This window comes from Schistosoma mansoni (assembly GCF_000237925.1).
Source record: "Schistosoma mansoni, WGS project CABG00000000 data, chromosome 1 unplaced supercontig 0034, strain Puerto Rico, whole genome shotgun sequence".
NCBI classification, from domain to species: Eukaryota; Metazoa; Platyhelminthes; class Trematoda; order Strigeidida; family Schistosomatidae; genus Schistosoma; species Schistosoma mansoni.
In genome coordinates, this window is record NW_017385988.1 from 675800 (window position 1) to 697863 (window position 22064).

General features: G+C 35.1%; 1 protein-coding gene across 1 annotated transcript in view; it reads right to left on the reverse strand.

Moving 5' to 3' along the window:
• Nucleotides 1–6867: 6867 nt before the first annotated feature.
• Nucleotides 6868–22064, reverse strand: part of Smp_142290 (hyperpolarization activated cyclic nucleotide-gated potassium channel, putative) — a gene marked incomplete at both ends in the record, with an annotated part of 50232 nt that continues 35035 nt past the window's right edge. The window contains 5 exons of the mRNA XM_018791866.1: nt 6868–7479; nt 10595–10836; nt 12449–12692; nt 16853–16999; nt 19808–20026. Coding sequence (XP_018644973.1) covers nt 6868–7479; nt 10595–10836; nt 12449–12692; nt 16853–16999; nt 19808–20026 — 1464 coding nt within the window. The remainder of the gene's footprint in view (nt 7480–10594; nt 10837–12448; nt 12693–16852; nt 17000–19807; nt 20027–22064) is intronic.

Genomic DNA, 22064 nt, shown 5'->3' on the forward strand with positions numbered 1-22064 from the left:
GTGATTGTTCAAGTATAAGGGAAATCACGGGTTTCATTAATTCCTATGAATAATCAAACGACAATGTTCACTATAACTGACTAACTTTGATAGAAATTTTCTCGGAAAAGAAACATCAGATGATGTGATATGAACAAAAAACTTTTCAGTAGTTACTTCTACATCAAGCAGGGACTCAAAGTGTTGTCTATAATGATAATGAAAGCACGGAAAAAACTATTTAACTCAGAAAACACAGCACCATCAAAAGGTTTATTACACCTTTGGATTGTGATAAACACCAGAATATAAGATATGTTTCGTCCCATTTAAAACTCATCAACTGGATGGATAATGGTTCTAGTTGTAAGTGTCCACACCAACATTGTAATGCAGGTGTATACAGATGACAAATCACAAACAGAACCTGAATTTCACTTTTGTTCACTATTCATAAGTTTCCAATTATTTTAATTTAGTCACGGTGTGATTAATCATATAAAGCTGTTACTATCTATATTGGCTTGGCGTAACACCATCAACATTAAAGCAAACTCAAATGATCGGTTCTCGTAGTTTATAGTTAGTAAAAATAGCATGAATATTTTCGGCTGAACTTCTTTGTATAGGCGTTTTAAAGTGCTGGCATGTTTTAGTTTTGTTTAAAAGGTTAAGGGCTCTGGCTCGAGACTGGTAGGTCCTGGGTTCGAATCTCGTGAGTGCGGGATAGTGGATGCGCACTGCTGAGGAGTCCCACAATAAGGCGAAACGGCCATCCAGTGCTTCCAGGTTTTTTATGGTGCTCTAGCTTCAATTGACTCATGATTTCAAATGTGCAAATACTAAATTCTCCACAAAACACCCTCTGATCTAAAAGGAATTTCACGACAGTCTGGTCAAAATGAGCGTTATATATAATTGAACGAACATAAATATGCAAAAAAGACCGGATGGTTATGTAAAATTATGGATCAGCTGATTTGAAATGCAAATGTAATGAATTTTAATGAAACAAATTTTCCAGTCCCATGGGTTTATATTTTACTTTTTGTATTTATACTACTTGTGAGTAGCTGAAAACGTTGTTAAATAATACATTCCTAACAGTTGCATGAGATTCTAAGTTTTTGAATTACAGTGATGGATGGAACTAATTACTGCTGCACAGATAAAATCATTATCTTTATTTCACTTCGTTTATCCAAATCAAGTGCTGAGTCGAAGCTTAATCAGAACTTTTAAAATGTTTTAAATCTGAGTTCCTACACTGCAATTCGGGGACTGAACAACTAAGTATTTATTTATTTACTTAAACACATATATATTGGTACAAAAGGGCACCAGATACATATGCGCCACACAAAATAATTAAAGTAGGAAGAGAAGGGATGAAAAGATAAGGCGGACTGAAATGTACAACCAGAAGACTCTTTCAGTTAAGAAAGTTAGAACCACTCTTTATGTAGAAAGTAAAAGAAGGTTGCAGCATGTTCGCCACTGGCTTCTATTCTGAGCCATATCTGATAACGTCTCTAGCCACTGTGTTGCACTATCTCTCGGACCCCAGCCAGGGGGTCGTGAAGGACCAACAGAAGCTAGCCCTTTGCAGCTTTCTTTCATGCCACGACACCATGTCATACACTGACCTCCTCTCCGCTTTTTCCAACCAGTCCCAGAGTCGGCAAATAATGCACGACGTGGAAGTCTCTGGGACGACATTCGTAAAACATGTCCAAGCCGCCGAAGTCGGTGTTTCAAGATGGTGACACCAATTGAATTATCGTCTCTGCGCCCGAACACACGATGCCGAACCTCTGCATTACTAACATGGTGTTGCCACTGAATGTCAGCAATCCTTCGGAGACAACGATTATCGAACACAGTATTGGACAACTAAGTATTGGAAACATGTCAACCAAAAATGTCAAGTCAGCTTTTCTAGCACAGGTCCAAACAATAATTTAGCTATTCCTTTACCTAACAGTGCTGCACAGTATGCGGGAAGGCTGCATAGTTATTCTTTCTCCACCGGATCATTTAAGTTTACATACGCACATAGAAGGGCACAGAATCGGAAGACTGTCTTTTATTTGCATCTGGAATACACAAAAGGTGTTAAGGTAAAGAACTTTTATTTGAACTTGATGCTAGCAAGTTAATAATTATATCTTCTTTGAAACTAAATATAAGACACATTCTTTCTTAATTTGCTAGGGATGAAGTTTTATTAAATTTACTTTCACATTAGTAATCCAAAGCTTTTCAGTTTACCATGTATATAATGTTTATTCCTAAGATAATGGACAGAACACACATTGAGGAAATCACCCAACTTCGTCACAAGACAAGCCTTCACATGGAATCCTGAAGATCAAAGGAGGAGAAGAAGACCAAAGAACATATTACGCCGAGAAATGGAGACACACATGAGAAGAATGAACAAAAATTGTATAGAACTAGAAAGGAAGGCCCATGAAAGAGTGAGTGGGTTGGAGAATGCTGGTTGGCGGCCTATGCTCCATTGGGAGTAACAGGTGTAAGTAAGTAAGTAAGTAATAATGTTTATTCCACTTTTTAGTTTACTTCAAGTATATATTCATTTGACTCAAAGTCATACGTTTTTGTAGGAGATAGAGAACAGTTTATTACATAATATAACGAATTATGATCGATACGTTTATCTTGCATGATGAATATACTAAGTTTTGTGTTTTCCATAAAGTGTTTAATACAGTTCGATTAACTCTTGTGACAGATCCTTGGTGTTTTACCTTTAAGGGGAATAAACAATGATATTAGGAGTACAGCTTTCTATTTAGAAAAACTATTGACTAGCTAATACACCTACTTCCTACACTTTATCCTTAGCATTTAAAGAAATCTCATCCACAATATGTTAGTCAAAGAAAGTTTCAATGATTTATTCAATCAATCACAGTTTTCTTATTTGAATTACCTTTATAAAATTATCTGGATGTTTACTTCATGCGATATCATTTTTCCTTTTCCCAGAAATTGATGCGCTGAAGAATTAGATCATATTACAAAGAATGTGTTTACCATTGGTATCTGATGGATTAAAAGTATTATGGTAAAAAATTAAGTCCACTTATTTTGAGGATTAAAATCAAATGATTTACTGAATTCACTAGAAAAAAGAAATCCATTTATGTTTTATTCATCATACACTTGTGAATCTCCACAAACTTTATTAAACATCAATATGTTGTTATAATAAATTCGGTGATAAGGAATACTTTGATGTTTCACGATTTTGCTTTCATGTATAAGTAGAAATATTTATAATTTTAAGCAAAGATGAACAGCGGCTAGCAGTGGAATCCAGCAAGCGCGTTTCTTCAGCTGGATGTAACTGTATCTCAGAGTTGATGTTTAATCTGGGACTCGAACCCAGTAACTTTCGCTTCAAACACCATCGTGGTATCCATTCAGCTACTGAGTCCTGATAGTCACTTGCTTGTGCAATGGAGTGAAGTTTAAATTCAATTAGTATGGTTTGTTTGAATCTTCCCATTGATGTGCATCTTTGCTTATAATGTTTGTGAATTTAGGCTATATCGAGGCAGTACGCGCAGTATGCACATATGGCCAATAAGAGACTTATCAATTACAGTTCTAAACATCAATGGGAAGATTCAAGCAAACAATACCAAGTGTTATTTATAATTTTGTTCAAATGTTAAAATTACTCATTAGTAGAATAACTGTTATGAGATAAATGAATAGTGATAAATTAACAAATATATGAATGTATTATGCCAATGAATCAGTCATCACAAGTTTGTAGATACGTTTTTTGTTTTGAAGTAGCGCCAACTACAATGGAACATACGTTTCAGATTTTCTACCTATTACCTTCATCTATATAAAACCTAAACATATACTACATATAATGCCTGGTCATATAGACTAGTGAATCCGATCGAAAATGAGGACTAGGTAAATATGATAAGAGATTACTATTCAGTGGTCAGTCACCGTTATTTAGATATGTATTTACAAAAGAAGTATTCCATAATGAGGAGGTTGGAACCCATTACTTGAGTGTATGATTATTAAGAAATTATACCTGTAATGTCACAAGAAACTGTAAGGATATTTTTGATATTTTAAGATGAAAGTGTTGAAAACATTAGAAAAGAAAAACATTTTTTTTTGATTGTTAACCATTACTTACTAGAGAGTTGTAAATAAGAACTCAGATTCTTTGAGATAACTTTCACTTAATTTGATTTCCAATAACTAGATTCAACGTAATTTAATATTCAAAAGACACATATGGTTATATAACTCTTTAAATAAGTGAAAAGATAGGCAATTAACTATAGATAAGATAAATCGTTTTCATAGATTAACTTGGTAACTAACCTAAATATCTTAACCAAATATTATAACTATAAACTGTGAAGTGTAAGGTCAGTCAGTCAGTCACAACGTAGAACTTCGTACGTATGCACATCTGTTAGAGTTGCCATACTACATTAGCACAGAGATGCAGTTGTCGATAGATGGTGACTACAGCGGAATCCAGGACGCATACTTAGTTACGCCTGTTACTCCTCGTGGAGGAGCATAAGCCGAACACCAGCATTCTCCATCCAGGATGCGCATTTCTTCTTATTTGGAACTCGTCAGTTGGATATACCTGCATCCCGGAGTTGATATTCACTCTGGAACTCGAACCCAGTACCGTTCGCTTCATCCAGCTGACGAGTCCAGTACAGGACGTAATTTACACTCTGGATTCCATTGCTAGCCACTATCTACCTTCGCTTAGGATGCTTATGAATTAAGGCAATATCGAGACAATCCACACATGATGTACATATGCCAAGAAGAGACTGATCAATTGCAGTCATATCCTTCAATGAAAAGATTCAAACAAACAATACAAAATGAATATGAAGTGTAAGTTTACGCAAAACCTTTTCAGAGAATCCACACATATCCAAACGATAAATACAAATTGTTCATTCATTTCAACGGTAAAAAATTTTTACAAACCAATCAACAATATAAGCTTCCAACTATTCACTACCTGATCATTAACTCATGTTATTTCAATATGAAATTCATATTCAAATTCTTTTCAAGTTTCTAATAGACCTAATTTAAGCATTAAAAAAAACTAATCACTGAGTTAGATTGGTTTTGTTTAGTGATTTTAATAAAGATGATTGAAAGTTGTTATGTAGTGTGTGCTACTTATGTTGACAGACATAAGTAGTACATAGCACCAATCGGAAATGAAAAAGCTGACAGCAGAAGGCTAAGAAGATCAAGTTGAAGTGAATAGAAGGAATAAGATGGTTAGAAGTAGTCAACAGGGAAGCCTGGACCGAGGTTTTATGCTAATTGGCACTCGTCAGCAAGGTCTACCTGTTATCTCGAGTGAACTGATGCTCCCTGATGGATTCGATTCCGTACGAATCAGCTTCACAGTCAGAGACGTTATCGTTAAGCTATCCGGGTCGCGACCAGTTTCCTGTACGACTGAAATGTATTACAATTGATTGATCACTGGGTGGGGATCAATGTCATGTATGTCAGCTCCTTCTTAGTGCAAATCGAATCCTATCGACCAAGTTGCAATGTGGCTACTGGTCTAGGTGACTGGACATTGCGTTCACTATGTTGAGATAAGATAGTGGTTGGAGGTAGAATAGAAAGGAATTGTAAACTTAAAGAATTATACAGAATGTGAATGACAAATAATGGAAATTTGAAAATGAAGTATTTAGTGTATATTCATTATATTTTACCAAGATACAATCGATTGTCCCCACCAATGTTCTCGTTTAATACAGTTATACTAAACAACAAACAACACTGAATACTTTAATCCAGTCTCAACATAATACTCATGTTGTATATATTCGATGTTCAATCAATCATCTACTTGAAATTACCTTAATTAATTGATCATTCAATGAAATTACATAATGAATTGAGTTATTTTAAAGGATATTTAATGATTGATAGTTGTGTGACTAGTTCTGATTGGAAAAAAAGTACATCCTTTCTAACCAAGCGTCATTAATTCACCAATGTTATCAACATACAGTTGTAATTTTATAGAGTTGAGATCGTGATTCAACTGAAGCTAGACCACCATCAAAAACCTGGAAGCACTGGACGGTAGTTTCGTCCTATTATGGGACTCCTCAGCAGTGCGCATCCACGATCCCGCACTCACGAGATTCCAACGCAGGACCTACCAATCTCGTGACAGAGCACTTAACAGATAGACCACTGAGCCTGTATCCAACGATGTTAATGTCTAACTTCAACCAATCCACGAAATTAAGCAATCATTCAGCAATATCATCAGTGAGTTGATATCTCCCAACAGACCTTGTTGAACTCCACTGGTTACTACTTCTCACTAGAACTCCAGTGCTTCCAGGTTTTCAATGGTGGTCTATCTTCAATTGACTCATGATCTCAACTCTATAAAATTACTAAAATCTTCACCAAACCCCTTCTGATACAGTTGTAAGGTGAAACCCCCCCCTCCGAAAAACCTAACGAAAACAAACTATTGACAATGATAACAAATAAGAATTTTAATCTAATTGGGATAGATTGTTTAATCAACAAGTATACATATATCTATAATGATAAACAAATTAGATTGTTTCACAACCACTGAACATTGAAATATCTATATATGAACAATAATATATATTAGTGTATTTAAAGTAATACATTGTTTAGTTCAATGATCATTTGCTAATTCTACATTTGTTATTCACAAATGATATTTAAATGAAGATCTAAAATCTTTATGTGAATGAATCTATTGATTGTAGATATTACGTAATAATAGTAATAATAATAATAATAATGGTAATGGTAATGATCCCTTTATTGATTATTATTGATTGAAAGATTATTTTCATCACTTTGTTTATTGATTTTTATTGATGTATTAGATGTAATTGATTCTTTCGGTGTTACATCATCATCATCATCATCATCATGTTCATTAATTACCGAAACAGTTACATTCACTGGTGTTGATTTAGTTATATGCCAATTATTTGAAAGATTTGGTGATAGTTTAAACATTGTTAAATTATCTACACTTTTAGTTTTGTTAATCACCTTGGATATATTTGATTTACCATGTTTAATATGATACCATTTACGAATGCCTGTATTGAATAATGTTGATGTAGCACTAGATCTATCATTAGCTGAATGATGTAACCATTCTGGTTCAGAACTTTTACGTAAAATTAATGGATTCCAATGGGATAGTTTACGTTGTTTAAAATAATTTACTGGATGAGAGAATTTATTATTTTTTTTACATGGTTGATAATTTCTTTCATCATGGTGACGTTTATGATTGCCACTAGCCCGACCATTAGTAGTATTAGTATTATCATTAGTTTTATAACCATCAACACCATCTTCATCAGCGCTATTTTCTGTTTCTCCTTCGATTTGTACATCATCTGCTTCACGAATAGCCTAAAAGTTTACATTTTATATAATAAGTAAAGTTAGGAAAAGATTGAATTAAAATTATTATAAAGTAGGAATCATCTATACAGAAATATGTTTCTCACTGATTATGTAATAACTTGTCAATCTGTAAAATAGTTACAATAAAGATTTCGTAGTTACTAATGTTCATTAAGTGATCATATTCCGAAACATAAGAAATATCGGCGAGACTATAATTTATGGACGACCTTAGAACGAATCTTAAGTGATCTTGAGAAATGTTAGCCAATCAGTAAACAGTCAGCATAGAGTAAAACTATATTATACAAAACCAAATAATTAAAGTGGATATACTTCTTTTATATTATCCAAAAAACTTGTCAACGTTAGAAAAAGGTTCAAAGGTTCCAAAATCATAATGTATAAGGTAGAGGAACTCATCCATATGACTCCATAATAGTTGGTCTCTGGAGCCATGATAAGGTCATAAAAACCTTCTCAGCCTCGACCACATAGCTTCATTATTGTTTGTGTGTACTCCGGTTGTGTAAGTTTATCATTTTTATTATGGATATGTCCCTACAATACTCATACCACTGAACAGCCGAAGTTTCAGTAACATCTGAGATTATTGCAGTCAATGTTACTGGTGCTTTTATTATACAGTTGGCAGCAATTATTATAATATGCCTTAGTCTCAATCTGGATTGAGCACTAAAGGTTTCTATTCTAGCAAACGTCTTCCTTCAACATATATTACATCGAAGGACAACGTCACGGTAGTCTGCACAAGGTCTAAAAGTCATTTAATATTCGTAATTACAAATACAGGAACTTCTTAATAGTTTCATTTGTTGTAGCCGCTTAATTGTAAAGTCTTCTCTAAAATTCTCTGTGAACCGACCGTACATGAGCATCAGGTACTGAAATTGGCGCTGTGACCTTGATATCCCTCAGACGCTTCTGATTGGCTGGTCCATAAATTATAGTCTCGCCGAAATACCATAGTTTTTTTCAAAGTACTGAGTCCACCATTTAGTATGACCACAGCTAAGGAAACCAGAAATCAACTATGAATTTTAACAATTTATAAGGTACATTGTAAATAAACAATCCTACATCATTAGATTTTCTGTTGTAAGCAATCTAGGTGGAAGATGAGCTCGTCATTATATATTGAGAAATGATCAAACATATTCCTAACTGCATGAAGTATACGGAAGGTTCTGAATTTAGATAGAGTATGATCTGATCAGATATTTCAGATTACGATAAAAAGGTTATATGATTCGTCTTAATTTTCGACAATTCTTCCCACTGTAATGAGTATGATCAAGAATTTATTTATTTTATTTTATTTAAACACATAAATATTGTTACAAAAGGGCACCAGATATATATGCGACACACAAATCTCATTTGATTTGTGTGAGGGCTGTGATACTACCCAGGTGCTCAAACCGAAACAGATGGTTTTCATAGGGGGCCACACCTGAAGCCTTTGATCTAAAGATCTGATCCACAAGGCAGTGGAGCATCGTGAGGAGATGCAGTCTCATGGTAGCCGGTGACCAACAATTGATTCATACGCCATCTGTTCCCTCAGGATACTGGAGCCCATATGCACCATTGGTTTGGAATCAGGGTTTTCCAACTCCCGTGGGTGAACTTTCCGTTTCCACCAACCCGGTTAAAGCGCCGGTCACTTGCTTTTCGTCCTCTCAATTTCGTAAACATCCTAGATACGAGAAGGCAATGAGTAGGACTTCCCTGGGAGAGACTATATACGCGTGGCCATGTTAGAGCGGACTCTCCCCACTCTCGGCCGTACCACGGCATTTGGGGGCAAAGATGGATAGTGGCTAGCAGTGGTATCCAGTTTGACGCGCGTTTCGTCCTATTTGGGACTCGTCAGACGGATGTACCTGCATCCCAGAGTTGATGTTCACTCCGGGACTCGAACCCATTACCTTTTGCTTCAAACGCCGTCGCGTTATCCACTCAGCTATTGAATCCTGATAAAAAATTATGTGTATCTTAAATAAACAATCACAAATAGTTGTCCTAGTCCCACATTGCGGATGTTAGAAAATATCGTGAATTAGAGTACAATAGTAATTTCATATACATATGATCGTGTAAAGTGGTTTGATACAACTGACTGATCATTATGTTGTATTATTCTAGTCCTTTGATGCTGATTGATAGAATTGGATGAATAATTTCAACACAAAATTGAAGTCATATTGTTACTTCCTTTAAATTAAACAACTTATTTATCATTAAACTCTTAAGCTTCATCCACCTGACAATTGAACATAGTGCACAAGGTGTTAAGCCATATTAGACAAGATGAACATAATATTAATCACTACTCGGTGATTTATCAATTGTACATACTAATATTTAAAGCTGTTAAGCAGAAATACACGGGAGAACTAGCAACGACGGCGGGAAACAGCTGCAAGAGAAGGGAATATGAAACAACTATATGATACAACGAAGAAACTGGAAGGTAAATATAGTAAACCAGAGAGACCAGTTAAGGACAAAGAAGGAAAGACAAACTCGAAACAACTGTCAACTAATTTCAAAGTGAGAATCTTCAATACGAACGTCAAGAAAGTCAGTCCTACTGTACGGAGCTGAAGCGTGGAGAACTACTACATCCATCGTCAAGAAGGTACAAGTATTTATGAACAAATGTCTTCGCAAAACGCTCAACATTCACTGGCCGGATACTATCAGCAACAACGTTTTATGGGAGAGGACAAACCAGCTACCAGATGAAGAGGAAATTAGGAAAAGACATTAGAAGTGGATCGGACATACATTGAGGAAATCACCAAACTGCCTCACGAAGCAAGCCCTAACTCGGAATCCGGAAGGGAAGTGGAAAAGAGGAAGGCCGAAGAACACATTACGTCGGGAAATAGAAGCAGATATGAAAGGGATAAATGTTAACTGGAAAGAACTGGAAAGGATTGTTTGGGACAGGGTTGGATGGAGAATGTTGGTGTGCAGACTATAATCCTCCACGAGAGGTAACAGGTGTAAGTAAATAAGTAAGTAACACACCAATATGTTTTTAACAATGAGAATAAAATGTACTCAGTTATTTAATTTAAAAAAAGCTTACCTGATTTACTATTTCATTTACTAATTTTAAATCATCATATAAATCTTTACGATTACTAACAACTAAAGGATCACGTCCAATTTTATTTAAACGTTCAGCTGCAACAGATTCCATAGTTCTACGCATTAATGGATAATTATCTAATACTTCCAAAAAACTTGCTCTATCTAATGAATAAACATTACAATATGTCTCAGCTCGAACACTTGCTACACGGCGTGCATTTGTCAATAGACATATTTCTATAATAAGAAGAAAAAATGGTGTAACTTTTTGAAAAGAACCCATTTTGATGTATCAACAATGTAAATCAAGTAAATTATTTGAAAGTTTTATGAAAATTCCTTGTTTCGCTTTTGAACTTATCGAATGAACCTACTTGTATTCCAATTCGGCTCACCTTCCCAATGTGAATTGAATTAAGCACTTGTGTATATTGAAACTATTTCCAAGATACTAAAAAAAGTAATCAATATGCAATACTAGAACTTATTAACTAATAGAGATTCCACTGGTTACTGCTTCTCACTAGAACTCCAGGAAATACCTTATGGAGCCAGTCACTAGTGAGCATATGATCATTATCAGAAGGGGAGATATCAACTCACTGAAGATATTGGTGAATGGTTGCTCAATTTTGTGGATTGGTTGAAGTTTAACATTAACACCGTTGGATGCCAGACGGCTCAGTGGTCTATCTGTTAAGTGCTCTGGCGCGAGACTGGTAGGTCCTGGTTTGGAATCTCGCGAGGTGGGATCGTGGATGAGCACTACTGAGGAGTCACACAATAGGATGAGACGGCCATCCAGTGCTTCCAGGTTTTCGATGATGGTCTAGCTTCAATTGACTCATGATCTCAACTACATAAAAGTACTAAAATCTTCACAAAACCCCCTTCTGATAATATAGATTAATCAGTGCATGTCTGTAATTTTCGGTAACGAATTAAAGGATGAGATATTTTTCTTTTGTGTGTATTATCTAACCGATTCTTGAGACTATCAGTTATCCAACTGTGTGTTTTTACTGCCATAATGATTTAGATTGATTTACGAATTCTACAGGCCTTTTGAGTTATCACTTCATGGTACTATTAAACTGGATTAGCCAATAATTCATTCAAATCTATATTTGATATATTGAAATAATAAAATCGAGTGAAAATCCCAACGAAATACTGAAAATTCATTTCTATAAATAACAGTAACTTGGTCATATGACAGCTGATGATGAATTTAATGAAGATTTATGGAGCGGTGGTTTAATGGTTAAAGTGATCGACCTTTACCAGTAGGTCTCAGACTCAAATCCCGCTTTATCTACTTTGTTTTGATTGTTTTATTATTATTATCATTGACACTCATGTCAACAATTAAGATTAAAGCCGAATACATAAACCTCTACCATATAAATAAGCTCTATTGATCGAGTTACATGAATATTTGACGTACACATAAGAATGGTTACTCACAAATGTTAGTTAATAACAAGAAACCAGGTCTGTAGTGAGATAGTAACTCACTGAAGACATTGGTGGATGTGTCGCTCAATTTCGTGGATCTGTTGAAGTTAGACATTAACGCCGTTGGATGCCAGCTGATTTAGTGGTCTAGAGGTTAAGTGCTCACGCGCGAGACTGATAGGTCCTGGGTTCGAATCTCGCGAGACGGGATCGTGGATGTGAACTGCTGAGGAGTCACACAATAGGACAAAACGGCCGTCTAGTGCTTCCAGTGCTTTCCATAGTGATCTGGCTTCAATTGACTCAAGATCTCAACTGTTATAATTGAACTCTACCACTGAGGTCTAAAATTATATACAAAATTAATCTCTGCATAAAAAAATACACTCACCTCCAAAATATGAACCATCTGACAAACTAGTGGCCACTTCTCCATCTCTTGTAACAATATCCACTATACCTTCTTGAATAAAATACATTTTTGTACCAATTGTACCTTCTTTAATAATCAAATCACCTGGTTGAAACACTTCATAACGTAATTTAACTACTACTTCTGAGACAAAATTTTGATCAGCAAATGTAAAAAATGGTACAGCAGCAACTAAAGCTCGACAATTGTAATTAATAATTTGCTTAAATGTAGAAAACAAAAAAAGTTATATTTATCAGTATAGGGTTGTGGAGATTGTTGAGTTTAGGTTTATATCATGATTGGATCAATGTTAAACCACCATTGAAAACCTGTAATCCCTGCATGGCCATTCTTTCCTACTTTGGGACTCCTTATTTGTTCACTAGTAACTTGCTTGAAGATGGATTTTGTGGAGTTCTAATGAGAAGCAGTGACCAGTGGAGTCAAACCGTATCTGTTGTGAGGCAGTTAATCATTGATGACAATGAAGAACGGTAACTCAGTATCGTGAATTGGTCGAAGTTAGATATTAACACTATTGGACTCAGTGGTTTAGAGGTTAAACGTTCGTGTGCGAGATCGGTGGTCCTGGACTTGAGTGTTGCGTGCAAGATCATGGATGTATACTGCTAAGGAGTCCAGTGCTGGGACGAAACGGCTGCCCAGTGCTTCCAGGTTTCCAATGTTGGTCTAACATTGTTCTATTTATGATATCAATCAAAAGTTATATTTGTTGATTATTTCAGTGAATAACTAAATCAACATAAACAGTAGTCTGTAGATTAATTTTTAAAGTTTACGAGAATAGTGTTTTCTAGGTCAACAGTACTAATCAGATTGTAAACCAATTCCATATAGATCAGTTTGAAGTTTGGTCAATTAATTTATTCACAAAAAACCGGTGTTTCTAGTGTTCACAATCCAAACCTATATCTTAACTCATGTTGTCTATTAAGAATAAATAGTCCCTTTAAGAGCATTAATATGGGACTTATCAGTCACGTCAGCTGATGACCCAAGTCAATAACTTACCTTTAAAATAACTGGTGGACACCTGATGGTACACTTTTATAATCTCAGTCAATTAGTTATGTTATACGATACTCATTTATTGACATCTGTGATAGTTATCCCACTCTTGACATAGGTAAATCCTACCAGTTATAATTTGTTACTAAAACATCACTAATTTTTCTTAGAGTAAGTCATTAGAGTATAAGTGCTTATTATTATGTTAGATTATTATGGATGGTTTTCTACTATCTGGCTTTCAATAATTGTCGAGTTGAAGTCAGTCTATAACTCCGCCTGTAGCTCCTCCGGTGGCTAATGCCGGTCCCAAGCCCGGGTAAAGGAGGGGGGTTTGACATGGGGTTAGTGAACCCATCCTATACAAAGCTAACTCGCTAAAAAAACGCTAACCAGCAAAAAGAACGCTAAAGTCAGTCTATGATTTGAACTACTCAAGTATAGTGTTTCCTTTAGGTTTATTTACCAGGTGATTATTAATTGATATCAAGTTTTGAAATCTTCATCCAAAATATTTAAGTCATTCCCTCCAACAATGTTAGTTCGATGAAAAAAAAACAGTTTAACTACAATATTTTCACCTTATCAGTAGATAAGACCTAAATTGACAATATTAGTCTACTTTTTATTCATCCTTACATCATTCGGTGACATTTTACACAAAAATTGAATTTATTAACTGTTGTATCCCGACGAGAATTATGAATGGTAACTTTGACGACTATTTATCGACCAATGTGATATGTCTATTTCCTATTGTATAATTGTTAAGTGACTTAACTATTCATATTCACTTTATTATGAACTTTATTTTGACTCATAGACTGTTATATGATTTGCCATTCGTGAGTTATCCCAAGTGTATCGATTACTGTTACCCCTATTCACAACCACATTTGGCCAAAGCTTGTACATATGTTATTTTCTATTTTATGTTACGATGTGGTCAGTTTGTTTGGTATATAAACCCAGTATGTTTGTGAATAACGATTCATATTTCACAGGCTGTTATTGGTGTTCTGGACTTAACTGGTTGGGCTAGGCAGAAAGCAAGACTGATAAGTACTCAAGACTGCTCATACGGCTTTCGTGTATCATTACTCTGATCGATAATTCACTCCTCTCTAATTGGCGGGAATCACCACATCATATATATTAACAGGGTACTCAGGCAATCGATATAACATTAACATTAAACGCATTTCAGATAAAAACAGACCCTTGATTCTATTTACACTGCATCACTTTGATAGTAAAAAGCGGATATAATTAATTAGTCTTATGACTATCGAATAGCTTCCTTTTTTTAAAATAAAGGAATTTACTACAGGTCTAAGTGAGATAACGCCATGTACAATGGTAATGTTTCTTTACAACTCAAATATAAATAGCTTAATTGAAGAAAAAAATCGACACAATGATAGAGCTAATCAACATCAAAGTAATAACATCAAAGTCTGTCATCTTCTGTAAACATGGAGACAGGGAAAATCTATGAGAAAAATATAGAGAAATTAATTTTTTAAATTTGAGCACTAAAACAAGTGTTGTTATTTTCATATGAAAATGTCTTTCTCTATCTTACCCTTTATAAAGTCATTCTTTGATGATATGTGGTAAGTTTGAACTTAATTACCTTGTATTCCATTTTATATACTTTTTGAGCAATTTATAAAGTGTCTGATCGGGTGTGAAGCAATAACCCATTAAAGACAATGGGAAATGACCTCACAATGTCGTGAATTGATTGAAATTAGACTGAATGACGGTTCAGTAGTCTAGAGATTAAGCATTTCTGAGCGAGAAGGAAGGTCCTGTGTTGGAATACGGTTTGCGGGGTCATGGATACACGCTACTGAGAAGCTCAATATTAGGACGAAACGGCTGTCTAATGCTTCCAAGTTTTTAATGTCTGTCAATCTTTGATCACCATATGTTGTCAATGAAATTCGATAATCTCTACAACCCCATACTGACGAATCTTTTTGTGTTTGAAACTTTCATAAATACCGGCATATGATATTTTTTCTACATTAGTTACAGTGTTATTCATCACACTAATAGGTAAGTATTAAGATCTTTTGTTGTGGTAACAGATGACACATATTAGAATTTCTAAACAGTCACTTGTTACCTGAAGATAGAAGACATCTGGCTGATGAATGTCAACTAACATAAAGCTCAGCTTCAGGACACCATCCTGACTCCCCATAGCAACCTAATAAAAACGTTCCCGGGTATTTTGAAAGTAATAGGTATACTATCAAAATCTCAAACATACCAGTGACATTCGGACGTAATTTTATGAATGTCACTAATTTGTTTTCCTTTTAAATAAAAGTGCATTTGGATTTAATTAGATTCTGTGGTATGATTACTCTTTCCACCTGGTTGTATCCGGACGCCTTGTGGTCATATGTTTGGATTAAACTTATTCGAATACTTGTGTATTATATCAATATTATTCTACAGTTTATGTATTGAGTTCGATTGAAAATAAACGAAAAGACTATTAGATTTTCTATCCATTTTGATATGTCAGCGTTGAAAACGTTCAGAGGTATTTGTACCTATTATTTAAGATTAGAACAAATACAATTTGGTATTCACTTGTTATTGTTTACTTGTATCTTCCAATTGTTATTTTGAACTGTAATTTATCAGTCTCTTGTTGGCATGTATACATCCTATACGAACTGCCTCGATACACGTTTGTACAGACAATGAATAAAGTGTATTATAGTCACATAAACATTATATTTTACTTAAATTATTTAAAAATCAGAAGGGGTTTTGTGGAGAATTTAGTATTTTCATAGTTGAAATCATGAATCAATTGAAGCTAGACCACCATGGAAAACCTGGAAGCACTGGACGACCGTTTCGTCCTATTGTGGGACTCCTCAGCAGTGTTCATCCACGATCCCGCACTTTCTGATTTATAATCATATGCTCACTAGTAACTGACTTCGAGAGATATTTCCTGGAGTTCTAATGGGAAGCAGTGACCAGTGGAGTTCAGCCAAGTCTGTTATAAAGATATCAACTCACTGAAGACAGTTGGTGAACGGTCGCTCAAAATTGTGGATTGATTGAAGTTAGACATTAACACTGTTGGATGCCAGACGGCTCAGTGGTCTATCGGTTAAGTGCTCTGGCGCGGGACTGGTAGGTCCTGGGTTCCAACCTCGCGAGTGCGGGATCGTGGATGCGCACCGCTAAGGAGTCCCACAATAGGACGAAATGGCCATCCAGTGCTTCCAGGTTTTCCATAGTGATCTAGCTTCAACTGACTCATGATTTCAATTATGAAAATATTAAATTAATTAATTAAAATGAAATCATATTTACCTCTTTTAAACACTCTGAAAGTTCATTAAGAATTTCATTCTCGTTAAACATTTTTCCTTGATATCGATGTTCATAATAACTAGCAATACGTTTACGTAGACCACGTGGAAGTTTTCTATATGCCATATATTCATCCACTTGTTTAAACTAAATATTTATGAAATAAAAAAACTATTTTCAATGATTTCTCTATACATAAAAATCATCTTAATTTTATAATTCAACAAATTATTGAAAATACATATACATATATAAGATGGTGGCACAATATCATGGATTGGTTGAAGGTAGACATTGACAACATTGAATCCCAGCTCAGTGGTTTTGAGGTTAAGCATCCTCGTATGACCGAGGGTTCTGAGTTCGAGTCCCATGTGTGGGATCGTGGATGGGCGCGGCTGAGGTGTCTGATAATAAGACAAGACGGCCATCCAACGCCTCCAGGTTTTCAATGGTGGCCTAACATTGATCTATTCATGATTTCAATCAAAACTCTCTCCCTCCTCTCTCTCTCTCTCCATATATATATATATATAAATATATATATATATATATATATAGAGAGAGAGAGAGAGACCGGCAGTGGAGTCGAGAAATTGAGTTTCATTTCAGAAATTGAGTTTCATTTCATTTATGACTCTTCACCTGGATGTGCTTGTATCAGCGAGTTAATTTAAACACTTACTAATAAATAATATTGTGAATGTAGCTTTTGACAGGCGATAGTAAGTAATTTTGCGATGTCGAAAATCTTAATCTATTGGATTTAGTTTGAACTGATCTTCGGAAAATATAAGTCTTTGGTTCTTATTAGCTGAATAGTAAATTATAGTCCTAATTTAAAATATTTGCTGATTCATGAATCAGTAATCAACAAGTTTGGATAGGTATTGTTTCATAGATCTTTATATAAGGTTAGAATACATCTATTAGAATTATTTGTAGACCATCTATCTGTTAATATACCGACCTGCACTACAAGACAATCCCTAACTTGGAATCCGGAAGGAAAGCGGAAACGAGGAAGGTCAAAGAACACATTACGCCGGGAAATAGAAGCAGATGTGAAAGGGATAAATGTTAACTGGAAAGAACTGGAAAGGAAGGCTCAGGACAGAGTTGGATGGAGAATACTGGTAGGCGGCCTACGCTCCTCCACAAGGGGTAACAGGCGTAAGTAAGTAAGTAATACATGCAATTTAATCAGTGACTAATTTTCTATGAAAATATTATGCATACATATATAAATCATTGTTATCGGTAAAAAGTTGATAGACACTGATTAGCAGTTGAAATGCATTGAAATATGTATTTTGTGGATTAAATTGTAGTGTATGCTACTTATGTCGACATAAGTAGTATATAACGTCAATCAGGAATAAAATACCTGCCAGCAGAGAGTTGAGAAGATCGAGGAGAAAAGAACAGGAACAGAAAGCAATTGGTATGGAAATACAGGAATAATGAAATCTGAGACAATTAATGAACATTTAGTAAATGAAGTATCGGAGTATGGTTTTTTATTTTGTAAGGACAGCCCACGGGTGAACTCGAGGAAGCTCTAAGAAGCTCGGAAAGAACCGGTAATATTCCATCCAATCACCTTTCGGGAAAATGTTCCAGAATCTCTACGTGTAGCTTTTCTATTGAAGGAATGCTAAAAACCCCTGTATGAGGGTTGGAGGACTACTAAAAACTTGAAATATCTGAGAGTTTTGTACCATATTTGACACTGTTTGAAATAGCATTCCTTGCACATATCTTCTGTCTTCTCGTTTGTAACAGGGAGGGTTCTAGCGTTCGAGTGCTCAAATTGTACACGGTATATCAAGAATCTAAGTTCTAGATATAACATATTTTATCAAGTAACTCTCTAATTTTGTACCAAATATGATTGGTTGTCCCCACCAGGGTTCTCGTTCACTAGAAAATTAATTACTATCTCTCTTTTAAACTATACTAGTAATTTAAACATTTTAAACATACTGACATGAAGTAGTATAGCAAACCAGAGAGACCATTCAAGGACAAAGAAGGAAAGACAATCACGGAGATTCAAGAACAGAGAAAAAAATGGGCAGAGTACTTCGAGGAACTGCTTAATAGGTCAGCTCCATTGAATCCACCGAACATCGAAGCAGCACACATTGACCTTCCTATAGATGTCACTCAACCAACGATCGAAGAAGTTAAGATGGCCATCGGACAAATCAAAAGTGGGAAGGCGGCAGGACCTGACAATATACCAGCAGAAGCACTGAATTCAGACATTGAAGTTACTGCAAACATGCTTCACCTTCTATTTAAGAAGATTTGGGAAGAGGAACAAGTGTCAACGGACTGGAAAGAAGTATACCTCATCAAGATACCAAAAAAGCAGATCTGAGCAAACGTGAGAATTACAGAGGCATCAGTTTGTTATCAGTACCAGGAAAAGTTTTCAACAGAGTGCTGCTGAATCGGATGAAAGACGCAGTGGACGCCCAACTTCGACATCAACAGGCTGGATTTCGTAAGGATCGGTCGTGCACAGACCAGATTGCGACACTACGGATCATCGTTGAACAATTAATTGAGTGGAACTCATCACTATACATCAACTTCATTGACTATGAGAAGGCGTTTTACAGTGTGGACGGGAGAACATTATGGAAACTTCTTCGACACTATAGAGTCCCTCAGAAGATTGTCAACATTATCCAGAACTCATACGAGGAAGGCCAAAGAACACATTACGCTGGGAAATAGAAACAGATATGAAAAGAATGAATATTAACTGGAAAGGATTGCTCAGGACAGAGTTGGATGGAGAATGCTGGTGTGCGGCCTATGCTCCTCCACGAAGGGTAACAGGCGTAAGTAAGTAATTAATTAAATAATGAAGTGGTATATTTCATTCATTCATTCAAAATACAATACTGATAAATCAAATAGTAAAAATAATATTGAAATTACTTTCTCTCTATAAAGACGTTTTGAACAATCAAATGATTGTATTAATGCTGCCGCATGACCGACAAATAAAGCATATCCAGTAGCTCCAGTGACCATACTTATCACTGTAACCCATGCTTCACTTAAACTAGTCGGTGGATATCTTCCATAACCAATAGTTAACATATGTGACATAGCTTTAAACAAAGCCCAAGTGTATTGATCAAACCAATAAGCATTCTGTAAAATAAATATTAAAGAAAAAATATGTATGTTATTATACTCTGATGAGTTCAAATTTTAATAACAAGAAGTAGTATATGATGGAAGAAAATTTGAAAGGGTGAATAAGATTTATTCTAAGGTTCTAAGTGAATGGGGGTAACTTACGGAATACCTCAGAACTATTCAGGAATGAGTAAGCGGCTTCAAAATCGCGGCATGTATACTGATAAAGTCTACCATTTGGCCAGTTAGTCAATCTGATGTGTTAACCTAAGCCACTGAACATTCGTCTATAAGTAACTGATTAACTAAATAATTAATTTATAACTAACTATATTGGCATATAATTCCCATTTAAACATTAAAAACACGAATTTCAGCGAAGGGATCTCTTTTCAACGAATTTATTATCAAGCTGTACAATCGTATATATATATGAAAAAGTTTTGTTAAAGTACTAATTCCGTGAGGAAATGTGAACATTAATAACCAAGATTATAATACTAGATTACGTAATACGAATAATAACAATAGATTTAGTGAATATAATAAGACGAATAAAATGTTTTGGTTACAATAATTAAAGGTCATTAAAGGTCATAGAGGTGTAAAATAAATAAGATGATATGATGAGTATTCATGAATAAAATAATGAGAATATAAAACATAAGTAAAGGGGGAATGGAGTAATAATAATAATAATAATAATAGAATGATACTAATAATAATGTTAAGGCCATGGTAACGATAATGATAAAACGTACTTCTTTTGTACGCATAGTTCTGGTTTGAGCTCGTGGATGGTAAGAGCTTTGGCTATTTTTAAGAGTTTGATACGAAGAAATCTTGGTAGATTCGAACGAATCATATAAACAACCTTAAAATCAGACTGTGGATTCGTCGAATGATTACAGTCGATTAAGTGTTCAAGTATAGAACTTCTAACTGCTTTCCCTTCACCATTGTAGAACCAAACTGGTATATGTCCTCGTATCCGAGTTGAAAGCGAGCGTTGGCTACGGCCGATGTACCTTGCTCCACAAGAGCAGGTGAACTGGTAGATGCACATAGAGGCGACCAAACGCGGGAGCTTATCTTTTATGGACACAGAGAATAAGTTCTTACTAGTGAAGGTAATTCATAGTTTAGCAGCGTTAAATGTCCTTTAGAAGGCAAGTATCTAAATATCCTATTCATGATACTTTTCAATTTATTGATCGTATTAAGGATGTTAATACTTCCGGAAAACACATGTTCTCGCTTGATGTTAATTCTTTATTCACTAGTGTACCATTAACGGAAACGATTTGTTATATTTGTGAGTATATTGACTCTAACAACATAGATCTAGGTATTCCAACTGAACACTTAAAAGAATTATTGTTACGTTGTACCTTTAATGTCCAGTTTAGTTTCAACAATGAAATATATCGACAAAGAGATGGGATTGCAATGGGATCTCCATTAGGTCCAATTCTAGCAGACTGCTTCATGGCAAAACTAGAAAACAATCAACTCAGTTCAATGATAAATCGATTCCAACTATACGTAAGATACATAGACGACACATTTGTCGTTTGTGACGATAATATTGATTTGGACGATATCTTATACTCCTTTAACTCATGCCACCCTTCCATAGACTTTACATTGAAAAGAGAGAAAGACCAATCAATCCCTTTTCTTGATGTACATCTATTGAGAAGAAGTAATGGTTCTTTGAGAAGATCTATCTTTAGAAAGCAAACATGGAACGGCCAACTAACCAACTTCTATAGCTGGGTCCCGTTAAATAGAAAGAGAAATTTGATTCATTCTTTATGCTATCGTATACATCGGATATGTAGTACTGAATGCATTAACGAAGAACTCGAGTTCCTAAAGAAAACTTTGATGAAAAATGGCTACCCAGACCGATTCATAGAGAAGAATATGAATAGAAGTAGCGTCGATAGGAATCCTAGTTATTCAGTCCCAAAGAAAAGCCTTTATATAGGTCTGGAATTTAAAGGCGATCGAACATCAGACATAATTAAAAATCGTTTAACAACAA